Here is a 17,534-nt window from a genome sequence, read left to right as displayed (position 1 = left end):
CCTGCGGGCAGCCAGCTCCTAGGTAACAGGAGAGGAGGGAGGCGCCGGGAAACAAACCATGGGCAGGAGCAAGGGCAAAACGCCCCAGCGGCCGGAGGCGCCCGGGAGGCCGACCTCCGGGGAGCAGGAATCCGGGTCGGCCAGCGCCGACAGCGCGCCCAGCCGGGAGCGCCGACAGGGCCGCGGTAGAGCCCACGGGGCGAGACCACTCTTGGAGCCCTGCACCGCGGGGGGCCAGGAGACACCCGGTGGCCGCAGGAAGCCCACCGTAGAGGAGAACGGCGACTGCAGACGGCCAGAGGCTGGGCCGCCACCGGAGGCTGCGGGGAGACGAGGCAGCGCTTGGCGTCGGGGATGCGGGCCCAAGGAGAACCACAAGCCTGGGGACGGCCGTGGGGGGCGCCTGGAAGAGAAAAGTCTCCTCGGAGGACGAAGGACACGCGGGCGCGACCGCCGCAGGAGAAGCGGAAAAGGGAGGGGACGCTCGGCTCAGCGGGGCCGCCAAGAGACCCGCAGCCTCAATGGGGACACGTCGGATGGAGACGGGGCCAGCTCCTGCCCGGACAGCGAAGCCCGCGAGACCCTGGAGAGCGGCAGCCAGAGCCGTGGGGCCCCAGAGCGGCGGCCCAACTCGGAGCAAACGGACATGGGCTCGGCAAGCACTCAGTTCGGTCCGGAGTCAGCGCTGGAGGCGCTGAGAGAACGCCGGAACAGCGACGGCCTGGGCAGCGACGGCAGAGGCGGTGACAAGCCCCCCGCCGGGCCCCGGAGCCCGGAAGGATCGTCGGGGGCGAGGCCCCAGGGAGAGACCGAGGATTCCGAGACTGACACAGACTTGAGTCTGGAGGGAGCCAGGCCTGGACGGAGCCTACGGGCAGCCCCAGGAACGACAAGCGGGTCCACTGAGGCCGAAGAGGCCGACCCGGCCAGTAAAGCCGCGGCCACCAGTCCCCTCGAGGGCAGCCGCGCGTGCGTTCCCCGGAGCTCGCGGGCTTCTCGAGACCCCAGGCCGGCCCGGGACGCGAGAAACAGTGGGGTGCAGCCCGAGGCTGAGCCGAGGGGCCCCGAGGCCGGAAGAGCCGAGGCCTCGACCACCCGGGGTCAGCGTACCCAGGTCGGAGAAGGGGTGGGGAAGGTGCAAGAGGAGGAGGGCGTGAGCGAAGCGGGGGCTGGAGAAGGGTCCCGGGACCCAGCGCCCCTGGTCGCCCTGGTGGCGCTCGGCAGGCTACGCGCGAGGCCCCCGCCAGGGCCCGCTCCCCAGGCCGCGGGTCCCTGCCGCTCGGGCCTCAAGGACCGGCTCCTGCGGGTGGCACGGGGCTTGGGCCTCCTGCGGTGGCTGCGGCTCCGGCCGCGGGCGGGCGAGGCGCGGGCGGCGGGCGAGGGGCGGGGCCGCGGGCCGGGGCCGAGCCGCGGCACGGGGCTTGGGCCTGCTGCGGTGGCTGCGGCTCCGGCCGCGGGCGGGCGAGGCGCGGGCGGCGGGCGAGGGGCGGGGCCGCGGGCCGGGGCCGAGCCGCGGTCTAGTGCCCAGCCTGGCGGGCGTAGCTGGGCTGGGCGGGCGACCGAGTGCTCCCCCTGGTGGCGGCTCGAGTTCCCCGCAGGTTGCTGAAAAGCCAGCCCCCGACGACCCTTCTGAGGACGCGGACCCGACTCCAGATCCCAAGTTTGCGGTCATGTTCCCCAGGATCCACAGGGCAGGGAGGACCTCGAGCAGCCAGAGCTCAGAGGAAGCGTCCGCGGACGCCCCCGCTGGGGAGGGGCACTTTTCGTCTTGTGCGGGGGCTTCAGGGGACAGTGAGGGGCGCAGGGCGAGTGGAGAAGGGGTGGCTGGGCACCGCCACGGCTCTCTCGGCCCGACTCCCCCCGACAAGCCCCCACTCGAGAGAGGCTCCAGCAGCGAAGCGGAGCCGGAGACCTTGGGAACCGAGGCTCCGGTGCACTGGGCGCAGGGCGAGGACCCGCACGAGGACCCTGGGTTTGGCACCGAAGCACACTGCTGCCCCGACTCATCTTGGAGACCCGCTTGCGGCGGGAGAGGAGCCCGAGCCCCTGCAGGTTCCTGAGGGATCGGTGGGAGCCGGAGGATGAGACCGAGGAGGCGCTGGAGAAGGACCTGGAGCTGAGCCTCGGGCCGGGCCTGGAGGCGCCGCCCTTTCCCGGCGCCGAGGGCAGGAGCCTCGGGGAAGGCCTGGAAGACACCGAGGACCTGGCCCGGCTGCGGTGAGCGGGCGCCGTCCCAAACCTGCCATGCCTGGGTCACACTTGCTCGTATCCCATTCCTACCCCCGTTCTTTTATGAATTGTATCTTTACATGGGATTTTGCCACACAAGGTCGTCTGGCTGGAAGGGGCAGGTGAGGGGTGAGAATCAGGTGCTCCTTCCCTCTCTAATTGGCACAAAGCTTCCCTCTGGGTCAGCAGCCTGGTCCTGCTTGTAGCACTCACGGCGCTGGTAACTTGCTTAGCAGCCGGACCCCTGTATTATGGACCAGCTCGGAGAGGGTGCATGACTTGGCAGAAGTGTCTCTGCAGCCAGTGGCAGTGCCACCCCAGGATCTTCTGCCCCCAACTCCCTGCTTCTCCACCCTGCTTCCCTACAGGCCAGTGTGCGACAGCTCCGTGCTGCTGTGTCTCAAGAAGAGGTTTTACCTGCGCCGAATCTATGTACGGGGGACCCAAGAGGGGATGGTGGGCTGGGATTCCCTTTCCTCAGGGATCAGAGGGCCCTCCGGGCACCCCTGGAGCTTTCCCCTCCATCTTTCTCCTCCCTGGGCTGGGTGCTGAACCCTCTCTGGGCTCCTGCAGAGCGGGGAGGGGCCAGGGGCATCAGAGCTCCACTCTATTTGCATCACCTGCTCCCTCCATGTTCTGATGAGACCTTCCACTTTCCTCCCAGACCTTTGGGGGGCCCCTCCTGCTCGCTCTGAACCCCCGCCGGCCCCTGCCTCTCTTCGCACCTGAGGTCCTGGCCAGCTACCACCCTAGGAAGACCCCTAACACCACCCCGTACGTGAATTTGCCCCACCAGCCCTCTGCTCACCCCCAGGTGGCTAAGCCCCAGCATGTCCCATTGACTGAGGTCCAGGGCATGGCAGGCACGACCTGCCTACGCCCAGGAGGCCCCAGATGCCCATCTCTGGTGACCTTCTCATCTGCTTCCACCCTCCTCCCCCAGACACATCTTTGCCATCGTGGCAGCAGCCTATAGTCTGTCTCAGAGCACTGGGCAGGGCACCTGCATCCTCCTGGGGTGAGTGGTGGCTGCCCTGCTTGGCTGAACCTTCAGGCCACACTGAAGGCCAGGAGGAAGGGGATGTGAGGTCTGCATTTGAAACTGCCTGTCTGGTCCACTGCTGGGCAACAGCTCTGGACTTCTTAAGACTGTGCCCCTTGAACGAGGCATCTTGGGGACTTTTTTCTGTTTGGTCTCTATGCCCCAGGTCTATGTTTCTGCATTTCTGGGAGTCTCCTTTAGGGCAGGTATCACTTCCAGGTGGGCATATCCCCACTTTCGGGCTCAATGGGGTTGTCCTATGTGCCCCTTCCTGGAGACCCTGCCAGCCTCTCCCTCCTGCAGTGGGCACAGCGGCTCTGGGAAGACAGAAGCTTCCAGAAAGATTGTGCAGTTCCTAAGCAGCCTGGAGCAGGGGCAGACAAGGGACGGAGGATGTCAGGTGAGGGGCAGCTCGCCATTTCCCAGGGATCCAAGAGGGACCATGCTACTCCTTTGGGGCAGAAGGGTGGTCTTCAGGCCTCTAGCTTCCCCTCGGGGGCAGCCCCAGGCATTGCGGGGGCAGGGAGGGCTGGGGTGACTGACCCCTCCGTGGACCAACAGAGCTGCCAGGTACATAGTGTCCTCGGCTGGGATGCCTGATCAGTGGGCACCACTGCTGCTCCCAGGGATACTTGAATGCCCCTCCCCCATCCAGCTGGACGACGTGCTGCCTATGCTCAGCAGCTTCGGCCATGCCAAGACAGTCCTCAATGCCAATGCCAGCCGCTTTGGCCAGGTCTTAGGCCTCTGCCTGCAGCAGTGAGTGACGGGGGTCCAGGTGGGCAGGGTCACCCATGATCAGTTTCCCTTATTGGGAACCTGAGACTGCTGCCCTTGGGTCCAGCCCACGGTGGGTCCCATTCTGAGCGGGGGCCCCCTCACTCAGTGTCCTGTGTCCACAGAGGGGTCATCCTGGGAGCTTCTGTGTCACATTATCTGCTTGAGACCTCGAGAGTGGTGTTTCAGGTATGACCTGGCCCGCTGCTCCCAGAGTGGGAAAGAGGGAGGGGCTGCTGTGAGGGGCTGTGGTCCCTCAGCCCCCAAGCCTGCCTTCCCCCAGGACTTGTCTTTGCTCCCCTGAGGCCCAGGCTGAGCGGAGCTTCCATGTTTTTTATGAGCTGCTGGCGGGGCTGGACCCCATGGAACGGGAGAGGCTCTCCCTACAGGGCCCGGAGACCTACTGCTACCTCAACCAGGTGGGGGGAGGCCCCCTCGGTGCTGGGCAGACAACGGGGTCTGCCCAGGGGAGGGTCTGAGGAGAGGGAAGCTGCGGGTGGCCAGGCCCCGACTCCTCACCCCTCACCCCTGCTGTGCTCTGCAGGGCCGGGCCTGCAGGCTCCAGGGCAAGGAGGATGCCCAGGACTTCACAGGACTGGTGAAGGCCCTGCAGGTGCTGGGCTTGTGCACTGAGGAGTTGACTGCAGTCTGGGCTGTGCTGGCCTCTGTCCTGCAGCTGGGCAACATCTGCTTCTCTTCAGAGGTGAGCTACCTCTGAGACACTGGATTGGTGGTGGCTTGTTTGCATCATCACGAGGGCAGAAATAACAATGCCAAACACTTGTGTGTAGGAGACAGTAAAGCCCTGGGCCACCATCAGGGCCTAACCACTGCCCCAGAAAAAGCAGATGAACTCCCATCGTACAGATGAGAAAACTGCAACCGGGGTCTGTCCCACTAAACTGCCACCCTAAGGAGGGCGCTTGGCATTAATTGAGCAGCTATTATGTACCTGGCACTGTGTAGATCACTCTACATATATTTTCTTTTCTTTTCTTTTGGCCACACCGCGCAGCTTGCAGGATCTTAGTTCCCTGGCCAGGGACTGAACCCGGGCCCCCGGCAGTGAACGTGCCAAGTCCTATAACTGCTGGAGCGCTGGGGAATTCCCTGCATATATTTTCTAATTCATTGCTTCTGAGAACACCATAACATAAAAATTGTTGTTTTGCCTTTAACAATAAGACAGTGGAGACTCGGAGAAGGAAAGAGACTTGTCAGGGCCGCCAGTTAGTGGAGAGGTAAAGTCAGGATTCACACTCAGGCCCTCAGACTCCGGAGCCAGCTCCTACATGCCCAGATCTACCTTTGGGTAACAGGGCACCTTGCCAGGCAAAGCAAGGCCCTGCCCCTGCCCCATGGGAAGCAGCCAGTCCACAAGCAGAGCTCTCCCTGCCCCCTCCCGCCTGTCCAGAGGGAGTCACAGGAGGTGGCTGCCGTGTCCAGTTGGGCTGAGATCCACACGGCAGCCCGGTTGCTGCGGGTGCCACCCAAGCGCCTGGAGGGAGCTGTCACCAGGAGGGTCATGGTGAGCTCAGGGGTCCTGGGGAGGCGGGGGCCTGACCAGTCCACCCGAAGGCTTGGGGAGCACTAGTGTGGGCCTTGGGCCTGACATACCACATGCACATCCTCTGCCCTCAGGAGGCGCCTTATGGCCGGGTCTCGAGATCCCTGCCTGTGGAAAGTGCCATCAATGCCAGGTGGCCCTGGGGACAGGAGAGAGCTGTGAGCAGGCCTGGCCCCTGCTGCACGAGGCTCACTCACCATGCCCACAGGGACGCCCTGGCCAAGGCCCTGTACTCGCGGCTCTTCACCCGGCTCCTGAGGAGAACCAATGTGCGGCTGGCACCCCCCAGGGAGGGAGGCAGCGTGGTCGCTGTCACTGTCGTCGACGTCTACGGCTTTGAGGTCACCCCTGGGGGCGGGGCCCAGGACAGGGTGCCCACCTCATCCTGGTTATTTCTGGGGACCCCAGCAGCTTCCCTTTGAGGGGGTGCTCGTGCACTGCTTGCCTTTCTGACCGTAAGATGGTCCACGAGACAGCTGCGTGCTCCATAGGTACAGCCATCTGCCCTATCCAGCTCTGACGTCGGCTCTGGAGACTTCTGCCTGCTTGGCCTTGCAGAATCTCACAGGAGCCCTTAAGACAATGAAAGACCCTCAGATGGGTCAGCCTCGCCTGCTGTGTACCCAGAGGAGACGGAAGAGAGGGAATCCCCCAAATCACACTGAGTTTTTCATAAGCTCTTCACCCCTTTCCAGAACATCCTCTTTCCTCAAGGCAGGGAGGAGGGGCGAGAGCAAGAGGAGGTGGCCCCCACCTCAGTCCTTGGATGGGCACTGTACCCAGTCCCCTGCTCTCTCCTCCTCTCCAGTGTGTCCTTGGTGACTATCCGCTCTCTGAGGAGGGGATGACCGTTGTACCTGTGTGTGTGTGTGTGTGTGTGTGTGTGTGTGTGTGTGTGTGTGCATGCATGTACGCACATGCGTGCTCTTGTGTGTATTTTAGAACATGTCAAAACTCTGCAAAGCTACACGAAGCGGGGGCTCTGCTGGGCTTACTAGGAAAGTGCTGAGGGGCACAGAGGAAGGAGCCTGTAATTCCAACAGGAGGGATGTTGGAAGGCTTCTTGGAGGCGGCAGCCTGGAGATCTGCTTACGAGGATGTGGCATTTTGATAGCCAGCGAGTTAGGCTGTAGCAAGAGGTGCCTTCTAGACCACAGGATGGCTATGATCAGAGGCCCGAAGGCTCTCAGTGGTGCTGAGGCAGAGGGCAGGGGTGTGGGTTGTTGGAGGGAGGAAGCATGATCGAGGCTGGGACTGGGCTGAGGCAGCCTGCATGCTGTGCCAGGATCTTTGGACTTGTCCCTGGAGGAGGCAGCATCAGCCCTAGGGCACCACTCCCGCCTAGTGCTGGGGAGAATGGGGGCAGCTGTGGGAGGGGGATGAAGGGCACCAGGCCTGTGTGCCAACCCCCCGACCAGCTGCCCTGTGCCCCCACCTGGTGTGGGTGCCCACCTCACTGCCCACGCGCCCCCCCCCCCAGGCACTGCGGGTCAACGGCCTGGAGCAGCTGTGCAACAACCTCGCCAGCGAGCGCCTGCAGCTCTCCTTCAGCCAGATGCTTCTGGCCCAGGAGGAGGTATGGGGAGCTGGGCATGGAGGTGGCAGGGGGACACCCAGCTGTTTCCCAGAACAGAGGCCATCCCTGGTAAAGAGAAGGCACTACACCGAGAGCTCTGCCCCAAAGCCCCCTTGCTATGGACCGTCTCAGTCCTTCTGAGCCTCAGTTTACTCATCTGTAAAGTGGGAGGGCCATCCTTGCTCTGGCTCAGATGAAGTCCCCCCATGAACATGGGTGGTCTCTGTAAACTAAATGCTGGCTGTTCCCAGGAGGAGTGTCGGAGGGAGTTGTTGCCCTGGGTGCCCATTCCCCAGCCTCCGCAGGAGTCCTGCCTGGATCTCCTGGTAGATCAGCCCCACAGCCTCCTGAGTATCCTGGATGCCCAGACATGGCTGTCCCAGGTGAGCCCCCAGTGTCGGGGACAAGGAGTGGGGGCCCTGGTGGCGAGGCCAGAGCCAGCAGGAACTCCCAGGGGAACAATAAAGTGCTGAGGTCCTGGGACCCTGCCCACAGGCCCTCAGCACAGCTTGGGAAAGCAGCGGCCACACTGGCTTCAAATCCTGTCTCTGGGTGATCCTGAGTGAGATTCCCGACTTCTCCAAGAGTCCTCGCTGCAGAAGGGGGACAGTTGTGCCTGAGGGGCAGGGTGGTGGGGACTGTGCAGGCCCCATGAGGGGCTTGTGAGGGTTTCCCCAAGTATTTGTTGTTATAAGTTCCTTAGCACTATAAAATAATCTCTTACAGGTGGCTTTTTAAAAGTATCTTTGAAAGACTTGTTCAGAAACACATGTAACTGTGAGACCAGACTCCCAGGAGTGATTGCTAAATCTGCCTTAAAGTTCCCCTAGCCCCATTTCTTTTAAATGATTTCATCAAAGGTCCTCTAAGCCGCCAAATCTTATTGACTGAGGTATACAAAGCTACTGTGTTTTTTCTCAAATGGGAACCAATTGTTCAAAATAGTCCCTGGGATAGAAGCTGTGCCCTTTATAAGGACTCAGATGTGGAGTGACTCTTCCTGAAAAAGAAGTTTGGGGACCAAAACCAAAGCTCACCTTCTGTTCAGTGCCTGTGGTTTTGGGGGGTGCAGGGGAGGGAAACACAGTCCCAGCAGGGGGATGGCACTTGCAAAGGCCTGAGAAGCTCTTCCTCTTATCAGGCCACGGACCACACCTTCCTGCAGAAGTGCCACTACCACCACGGCGACCACCCGCGCTACACCAAGCCCCAGCTGCCCCTTCCCATCTTCACCGTGCAGCATTACGCTGGGACCGTCACCTACCAGGTATCAGGGTGAATCAGTGAGGGCAATGTGACCCTGGGGAGTCACCTGACGGGTGAGAGGGGTAGGTGTGGGGAGGCCCCTTCCAAGGCTTGGCCATCTGTCCCCACCTGGGTCCTTGGCCTCACCTAGTGCATGACTTACTGAGTTCTGGGTGGGCATTATGGGGTGGGGAGGGTCAAGGCCTTGGGACCCTCCAGTCCAAGAGGGGCAGAGTGTATGCATGGGACCTGGCTCTGATAACCTCAGGCAGTCTACTTTTCCTTCTGAGCCTCCATTTCCTCATCTGTAAAATGCGAATGGGAGTCCAGCCTATAGCATTGTGCTGAGGATTAATGCAATTACATGGAAATGGCGGGTCAGGTGCCTGGCAGATACTAGGTGCTCACTGAAGCGATTCTCCCTCGCCTTTATGAGTTTCATGACTACTGCACACCTACCCAGGAGGAGAGCTGCTGAGGGGAGGGGGCCTGGTTTAAAGGCTAGGACCAGGTGACTGGTTTGAGGTGGGGCATCAGGTACGTCTTCCTGGAGGAGGTGACATGCTCTGGTTATAGAAGAAAACATACAAACTACACAGGAGTTATCCACACGTGAAACACAAGGAGTATATGTCAATTATACCTCAAAAAAAAAATCACATCTAAAAGAAAAAAGGAAGAAACAGAAGGAGATTGACTAAAGAAAACTATAAAATTGTATTGAAGGTCACAAAAGGAGACTTAAAAATGGAGGGAAAAGCCACATTCCTATTGGGGAGCCCTATATTGTTCACTATTTCCCAGTTAATCTAGAAAAGTCATGTAATTCCAGACAATACTCCAATGAGACTTTTATGAGAGGAGAGGTGGATTTTAACAAAATTATTCTGAAGTATTATATGGAAAATAAATGCATAAGAATAGCTAATAAGATATAAAAAGCAAGTGATTATGGAGGAAGTTGCCCTATCAGATATTAAAACATATTTTAAAGCTCTAACAACTAAAAGAGTATGGTATTGATAAGGAGCAGACCCATCAATGAGACAGAATTGAAAACCCAATAAACAGACCCAAAAGTGTAACAAAGAACTGGGTATGTGACAAAGGCGGCCTTTAAAAAAATGTGGTAAAATATACACAACATAAAATTTCCCATTCTAACCATTTTAAAGTGTACATTTCAGTGTCTCTAAGTACATTCACAATTTGTTGTGTAACCATCACTGCTATCCATTTCCAGTACTTTTTCATTATCCCAAACAGAAACAACTTACCCATTAAACACTAAGCTCCAATTCCCCCTTCCTCAGACTCTGGTAATATCTAATCTACTTTCTGTATCTATAAATTTGCCTACTCTTATGTAAGTGGAATCATAACACACACACACGCGCACACACACACACACACACACACACACACAAAATCCTTATGTGTCTGACTTATTGCATTAAGCATAATGCTTCCAAGGTTCATCCATGTTGTAGCATGTGTCAGAATTTCCTTCCTTTTTATGGCTGAATAATATTCCGTTGTATGTATAGACCACATTTTGTTTATCCATTCATCTGCTGATGGACATGAATTGTTTCCACCTTTCTGGCTATTGTGAATAATGCTGCTGTGAACATGGGTGTACAAGTAGCTGTTTGAGTTGCTGCTTTCAATTCTTTTGGGTATCTACCTAGGAGTAGGTTTGCTGGGTCATATGGTAATTCTATGTTTACCTTTTTGAGGAGCCACCAAACTATTCTTCAGTGATTGCACCATTTTATAGTCCCACCAGCAATGTATTGGGGGTTCCAGTTTTTCTACATCCTTGCAAGTACTTGTTATTTTCTGTTTTTGAAAATTACAGTCATCCTAGGGTGTGTGAAGTGGTATCTCATTGTGGTTTTTTGGTTTTTTTTTCATTGTGGTTTTGATTTGCATTTCTCTAATGACTAACGATGTCAAGCATCTTTTCATGTGCTTCTTGGCCATTTGTGTATCTTCTTTGGGGAAATATCTATTCAAGTCCTTTGCCCATTTTTGAATTGAGTTGGTTTGGGGTTTATTTATTTATTTTGGGCTGCCTTGGGTCTTCGTTGCCACACGCAGTCTTTCTCTAGTTGCAGCGAGCAGGGGGCTACTCTTCATTGCGGTGCACGGCCTTCTCATTGTGGTGGCTTCTCTTGTTGTGGAGCATGGGCTCTAGATGTGTGGGCTTCAGTAGTTGTGGCATGTGGGCTCAGTAGTTGTGGTGCACGGGCTTAGTTGCTACGTGGCATGTGGGATCTTCCTGGACTAGGGATTGAACCAGTACCCCCTGCATTGGCAGGCAGATCCTTAACCACTGTGCCACCAGGGAAGTCCTGAATTGAGTTGTTTTATTTTTTTGTTGTTGTTAAGTTGTAGGAGTTCTTTACATAATCTGGATATTAAACCGTTATATGTGATATTTTCTCCCAATTTGTAGGCTGTCTTTTCACCCTCTTAGTACTGTATTTTGATACACAGAAGTTTTTCATTTTAATGAAATCCAGTTTATCTATTTTTCCTTTGTTGCCTGTGCTTTTAGTGTCATATTCAGGAAATCATTGCCAAGTCCAATGTCATGAAGCTTTCTCCCTTTGTTTTCTTCTAAGAGTTTTATAGTTTCAGGTGTTACATCTGGGTCTTTGATCCATTCATTTTGGGTTAATTTTGGTACGTGGTGTGAGATGAGTCCACCTTCAAAGGGGGCCTTTGTAAAACATTTATTTTCAGTGAAGTATGCTTGATTTAGTGTTGTGTCAAAGGTGGCCTTGTAACTCAGAGGGGAGAGTCTGGATTATTTTGCAAAGGGATTGGCTTCCACACCCAGCCTTCTCTCCTTGGCTTCCCCCCGCACCCCACATTATCTCTTGCAGGTTCATAAGTTTTTAAACAGAAACCAGGATCATCTTGACCCTGCTGTGGTGGAGATGCTTGCCCAGAGCCAGCTCCAGGTGCCCCTGCCGGCTGCCCTGTCCCCCCATTCTGCCCTCTCCACCCGGACAGCCTTGCCCAAGGAGCTGGCCTTCAAGCCCCTGGCAACTTGAACCTTTGGCCGGCCCACCCTGGCTCCCCGGGGGTCAGGGTGAGGGGCAGGCTGGACAGGCCCAGGTGAGCTGGCTTGGCTCCCTCTCACCCCACAGCTGGTGGGTAGCCTGTTCCAGGAAGCAGAGCCCGAGTCTGGGGACGGACCAGGCAAACCCACGCTGGCCTCTCGCTTCCAGCATTCCCTGGGGGACCTCCTAGCCCGGCTGGGCAGGTGAGAATAGGGCCCCCCCCACTCAACCCCAGGGAGTTTGAATGGAGGGGCCAGTCTGTGCTCAAGTGACCGCCCCTTCCACCCACCAGGAGCCATGTCTATTTCATCCAGTGCCTCAACCCCAACCCGGGAAAGGTGAGCTCTCCCAGCACCTGGGAGCCCTCCCACCCCTGCCCCACCCCCCTCAGCCCTCCTCGGCCCTGCCCCACCTTCCCCACAGCTCTGAGCCCCTCATTTCAGCTCTCCTTGGCTCTGCCCCGTGGCCACAGCTTCCGGGCCTCTTTGATGTGGGTCACGTGGCAGAGCAACTGCGCCAGGCGGGCATCCTGGAGGCCGTGTGTACCCGCAGCGCCAACTTCCCTGTTCGCATGCCCTTCCAGGCCTTCCTGGCCAGGTAGGGGCCCAGGATGCGGGCAGCCCCGGGGCGCAGGCACCTCAGGGCCAGGGCTCACTAGGAAGGCTCCCTGGAGTGGCTGGCGGACCTGGGGCTTTTTCGGGAGCGGGCGATGGACACACTTTCCCAGGGACCCTGGGCCTGATGTCCAACCCTCCCTCCTTCCTTTCTCTCTGTCTCTCCTTCTCTCCTTCCATCTGCGTCTCCTTTCACTGTTCATCACCCGCACACATCTCCACGCCTCTGTGCATTCACCCGCCCCTCGTCCTCTCAGCAAAATGCTCCTGAGTGCCTGGCACATAGTAGGTGCTTTCCAAATCATTGTTGAATGACTTACAGACTGAATAGACCCCGAGGGGTTCAGGGGTCAAATGAGTGTGGAGGGAAGTCCCCGCTGTGCTTGTTCCGACCTCCCCAAGGTTCTCCGTGCTTGGGGGCAGGTTCCGGGCCCTGGGGACAGAGGGACAGGAAGAGCTCTCTGACCGGGAAAGATGTGGCGCCATCCTGAACCAGGTGTTTGGGGTTGAGTCGCCCCTCTGTCACCTGGGAACCACCCAGGTGGGTGGTGTGTATGAGCAGGGAAGCAGCAGGTATGGCTGGAAAGTGGGAGGAACATTCTGGGACCAACTCATGATTTGGTGGTCCTTCTGGGTGGGGGGGTAGATGGAGTGGGCCAGGTGTCCCGGGCACCCCAGTAGAATCACTTGTCTGGCAGAAGGGAGGAGGCTGAGGCCTCGGGAGAAGGGCAGGGTGGTCGCCAGCCACCTGGCCTGCCCCCAGCCCAAACCTCTGCCCCCAGGTGCTACTGCAGGAGCTGGGCTGGCAGCAGCTGGAGCGGCACCGGGCCCAGCAGCGCGCCCAGGCCCTGCTCACCCTGCACCGAGGCCTCTGCACCAGCCTCTCCCGTCAATGCCTTCGCCTCCTACCACGGATTCGCGTGCGTGGGCTCCAGACCAGGTGTGCAGAGTGGGGCGAGACTGTAGGCCTCCTCACGGTGGTGGGGCAGGGTCGGGGGGGGGGCGCGTAGGGCCTCAAGGCTAGTCTTCCTGCTTCCCATCAGCACCGGACTCTCCTTGCTGGCATCCCCACCATGCCGTCTCTGCTTGAATACCCCCAGCCACGAGAAGCTCATTACCTGCTAGGCCAGTCAAACCTGCGGTCATGACTCCTTGACTGTTCTTTTTTCTAGTCTGTTCGTCACTCTGCAGCAAGAATACTCTTTTAAAAGCGTGAATCAGGTTGTGTGAGGCCCTGCCTACCTCTCCAGCCTCGATGTAGGCTGGACTTTTACACTCCAGGCTCTTTGGTCTTCGTGGTCCTATGATGCTCCCCTCACCCTTCTTGCCTCATTAGCTCCAGCCCCACTCACCCTTCACTGCCCGTGTTCACTCATCCATCCAACAGCTGTTGGTTGACCATCTTCTCCATCTACCCTGTGCCGGATGCTGGCAACACAGGGAGGAAGGTGCCAGCATCTTCACACAGGCACAGAGATGGTGCTTTCCAGGCTAGCTGGGGAGTCAGATGCAGACAGTAAACCAGCTGCCAGTCGCCCCAAAGGGGATTGTTTAATGACTGAGAATAAAATGAAGGCAGTGCCATGGACACCAGGGAAGCCTTGGAGAAGGGGGCACCCGCCACCACTATATGTTTCCGAAATGTTTTCATCACCAGCGGGAACTCTATACCCATTCAGCAATGATGCCTCACTCTCCCTTCCCTCCAGCCCCTGGTAACTTCCAGTTACCAGGAAAATACTTTCCATTTCTGTGAATTTGCCTATTCTTGATATGCCATCTAAGTTGACTCATACAAATTCCTTTTACATCTGGCTTACTGCACTAAGCATAGTGTTTTCAGGGTTTGTCCCTGTCGTAACATGTGTCAGAACTTCATGTCTTTTTTTATGGCTGAAAATTGTTCCATTGTGTGGATGGACCGCATTTTGTTTATCCACTTATCTGTCAGTGGGTTGTTTCTACCTTTTGGCTTATTGTGAACAAGGCTGCTATGAACACAAGTGTACAAGTAAGTGTTCAAGTTTCTGCTTTTGGTTCTTCTGGGTCTCTATCTGGGAGTGGAAATCCTGAGTTACATGGTAATTCTGTCTTTACCTTTTTGAGGAATTGCCAAACTGTTTTCCACAGTGGCTGCACCATTTTATATTCCTACCAGCAATGTGTGAAGGTTCCAATTTCTCTGCATCCTTGCCAATACTTGTTATTTTCTGCTTTTTAAATGATAGCCATCCTAGTGGGTGTGAGGTGGTATCTCATTGTGGTTTTAATTTGCATTTCTTTAATGACTAATGATGTTGAGCATCTTTTCATGTACTTCTTGGCCATTTGTGTATCTCTTTGGAGAATATCTATTCAAGTCCTCTGCCTGCATTTTTTTCCTTTTGGAATTTATTTATTTATTTATTTTTGGCTGTGTCGAATCTTCGTTGCTGCGCATGGGCTTTCTCTAGTTGCGGTGAGCAGGGGCTGCTCTTCGTTGTGGTGTGCGGGCTTCTCATTGCGGTGGCTTCTCGTTGCGGAGCACAGGCTCTAGGTGCGTGGGCTTCAGTAGTTGTGGCACACGGGCTCAGTAGTTGTGGCTCGCAGTCGCAGTAGTTGTGGCTTGTGGGCTGTAGAGCACAGGCTCAGTAGTTGTGGCGCACAGGCTTAGTTGCTCCATGGCATGTGGGATCTTCCCGGACCAGGGCTCGAACCCTTGTCCCCTGCGTTGGCAGGTGGATTCTTAACCACTGTGCCACCAGGGAAGTCCCCCTCTGCCTGCTTTTTAATTGGGTTGTTTTTTTTTCATTGAGTTGTAGGAGTTCTTTATATGTTCTGGATATTAAACCTTTATCAAATGTGTGATTTGCAAGTAGTCTCCCATTACGTGGGTTGTCTTTTCATTCTCTTTTTTAAATTAAAATTTTTTTATTTATTTGATTTATTATTCATTTTTGGCTGCATTGGGACTTCGTTGCTGCACATGGGCTTTCTCTAGTTGCAGCAAGCAGGGGCTACTCTTTGTTGTGGTGTGCTGGCTTCTCATTGCGGTGGCTTGTCGTGTTGTGGAGCATGGGCTCTAGGCGCGTGGGCTTCAGTGGTTGTGGCACGTGGGCTCAGTAATTTTGGCTCGCGGGCTCTAGAGCGTAGGCCCAGTAATTGTGGTGCACAGGCTTAGTTGCTCCACAGCATGTGGGATCTTCCCGGACCAGGGCTCGAACCCGTGTCCCTTGCATTGGCAGGCGGATTCCCAACCACTGCGCCACCAGGGAAGCCCTCTTTTCATTCTCTTTAAAGTGTCCTTTTATGTACAAAAGCTGCAGATTTATTTATTTTTTTATTGCAGTATAGTGATTTACAGTGTTTCAGGTGTACAGCGAAATGACTCAGTTACAGATATATACATACATACATAATACATATATATATATATGCTTTTTCAGATTCTTTTCCATTATAGGTAATTACAAGATATTAAATATAGTTCCCTGTGCTGTACGGTAGATACTTGTTATTTATCTATGTTATGTCTAGTGGTATATATAGATTTATTTTTAAATATTTATCATGCTCAGGGCTCCTTCACTGAGGAGTCTGGTCTTTCTTATATCTGGAAAATTCTCAGAGATATTGTCTCTTCCGGGATCTCCTAGTAGACTTCCAGTGAATGTTATTTTTTCATTTTTTAGAAGTTCTGCTTCTTAAATAATAATATGCCAGACTCTATTCCACACACACCTTTTAATTCATTTCATCTTATTGTGGGGCAGGCATTACAATACTTCTCAGTTTAGAGATCATGAAAATAAAACACAGAGAAGGTAAAGTAGGGAATTCCCTGGCGATCCAGTGGTTAGGACTCAGCGCTTTCTTTCTTTCTTTTTTTGAATAAATTTATTTATTTATTTATTTTTGGTTGCGTTGGGTCTTTCGTTGCTGCGCGCGGGCTTTCTCTAGCTGCGGCGAGCAGGGGCTACTCTTCCTCGTGGTGCGCGGGCTTCTCGTTGCAGTGGCTTCTCCTGTTGCGGAGCACGGGCTCTAGGCGCACGGGCTTCAGTAGTTGTGGCTCGTGGGCTCTAGAGAGCAGGCTCAGTAGTTGTGGTGCACGGACTTAGTTGCTCCGCGGCATGTGGGATCTTCCCGGACCAGGGCTCGAACCCGTGTCCCCTGCATTGGCAGGCGGATTCTTAACCACTGCGCAACTAGGGAAGTACAGGACTCAGCGCTTTCACTGCCAGGGCCGAGTTTGATCCCTGGTCGGGGAACTCAGATTCCACATGCCATGTGGCGTGGCCAAAAAACAAAAGCAGATAAACCCCAGAGAGGTAAAGTAACTTATGCAAGACCACAGTGACTAAACAGTAGGGGAACGAGCCCGGGTGGTCGGCACCAGAGTCCCAGATCTTGATCCTCGGCTACAACAGCATCTCAGTTTACCTGCTGGTCTTTCAAAATGTCGTGTCCTTTCCCTGTTGCTTCCCTTCGGCAGCCGGGGGCTTCACTGGGGTCCGATTTTACATTCATGTCTTGGCTTGGAGGATTCAGGTATCAGGTGTGAGTTTGGACTCCTCACCAACCCCCTTCCCGGCCTCCAGGAAGTGGTACCTCTGGCGGCAGGCAACTCTGGGGCAGCTGAACACCATCCTGCTGGCAGGCTGGCACCTGCTCTGGAGACAGCGGAGAGGGCAGGTGAAGCACATGGATGGATCCTGCCCAGGGCAGCTCAGGGGAGAAGCCAGGCAGCCTTGCTGGCCACGTTGGCCAAATCCCGACAGCGTCCACCCTCCAAGCGCAGCCACACAAGGACCGAGGCCTCGGAGACCATTGCTGGTGGAGCTCCTTCCATCCCCCTCTGCCTGGCCAGGGTAGCCTGGGGCCTCCAGGAGGCTGTCACCTTCCTTCATGCCTGCCCACTGCCAGGGCCTGACTCTCCCCTGCTGGCTGGGGGTGCCTCCCATCCCCTCCAGGCCTCCCTTGGACTGTTCCCCTCTTGCCCAGTGACTCCAATCTGAGGGCCATAAAGCAGCTCAAAGGTCAATGCCCACGCACTGCGCCACTCTCTGGCCCCTCCCTGGCTGGACTTTGTCCCTCGGGACCATTCCTTCCCTTCTTCCCTCCTCTTCCCAGTGCCCTGGCAGACGGGCAGAGACAGCCACAGCGCTAAGGCTAGTGAGGGCTCTGGAGGGCTGGGGGCAGACAGCTGGCCCCCTGGGTCTGCACCCCTTCCTCCACTGGTGTGGGGTCCTCCTGGGAGGAGGAGGGGGCAGCTGCACTGCTGATCGGGGGAGGGGCCTCTAGGGAGCTCCTGGTGGCACCTCACGGGGGCATCGTCTCCTCCTGCATCTCCCCCAACAGCTTGGGCATCGGTGCAGCTGGCACAGCGTCGGGGCCTCCAAGAAGGAGCCAAGCATGGTAGGTGGCCTGGAAG

The 17,534-nt window shown here is 56.2% G+C and overlaps 1 protein-coding gene across 1 annotated transcript in view; it reads left to right on the top strand.

Moving 5' to 3' along the window:
• The first annotated feature begins 58 nt into the window (after positions 1–58).
• The window catches only part of LOC103073935 (unconventional myosin-XVB-like), a 27,120-nt gene continuing 9,644 nt past the window's right edge, over positions 59–17,534 (top strand). Inside the window, exons 1-25 of the mRNA XM_007454410.1 lie at positions 59–1,598; positions 1,869–2,217; positions 2,598–2,685; positions 2,894–3,003; positions 3,173–3,247; positions 3,575–3,671; positions 3,927–4,030; positions 4,174–4,237; positions 4,360–4,467; positions 4,593–4,751; positions 5,463–5,576; positions 5,690–5,748; positions 5,824–5,986; positions 6,311–6,390; positions 7,034–7,191; positions 7,443–7,601; positions 8,307–8,458; positions 11,331–11,408; positions 11,598–11,713; positions 11,803–11,848; positions 11,983–12,107; positions 12,548–12,665; positions 12,907–13,064; positions 16,702–16,795; positions 17,462–17,518. Of these exons, the coding sequence (XP_007454472.1) occupies positions 59–1,598; positions 1,869–2,217; positions 2,598–2,685; positions 2,894–3,003; positions 3,173–3,247; positions 3,575–3,671; positions 3,927–4,030; positions 4,174–4,237; positions 4,360–4,467; positions 4,593–4,751; positions 5,463–5,576; positions 5,690–5,748; positions 5,824–5,986; positions 6,311–6,390; positions 7,034–7,191; positions 7,443–7,601; positions 8,307–8,458; positions 11,331–11,408; positions 11,598–11,713; positions 11,803–11,848; positions 11,983–12,107; positions 12,548–12,665; positions 12,907–13,064; positions 16,702–16,795; positions 17,462–17,518 (4,371 nt within the window). The remainder of the gene's footprint in view (positions 1,599–1,868; positions 2,218–2,597; positions 2,686–2,893; positions 3,004–3,172; positions 3,248–3,574; positions 3,672–3,926; positions 4,031–4,173; positions 4,238–4,359; positions 4,468–4,592; positions 4,752–5,462; positions 5,577–5,689; positions 5,749–5,823; positions 5,987–6,310; positions 6,391–7,033; positions 7,192–7,442; positions 7,602–8,306; positions 8,459–11,330; positions 11,409–11,597; positions 11,714–11,802; positions 11,849–11,982; positions 12,108–12,547; positions 12,666–12,906; positions 13,065–16,701; positions 16,796–17,461; positions 17,519–17,534) is intronic.

Source organism: Lipotes vexillifer, unplaced genomic scaffold, assembly GCF_000442215.2.
Source record: "Lipotes vexillifer unplaced genomic scaffold, Lipotes_vexillifer_v1.1 scaffold518, whole genome shotgun sequence".
In the NCBI taxonomy this organism is placed as follows: domain Eukaryota; kingdom Metazoa; phylum Chordata; class Mammalia; order Artiodactyla; family Lipotidae; genus Lipotes; species Lipotes vexillifer.
The sequence above is the reverse complement of the archived record's forward strand: the minus strand, read 5'-3'. Positions and strand labels throughout refer to the sequence as shown.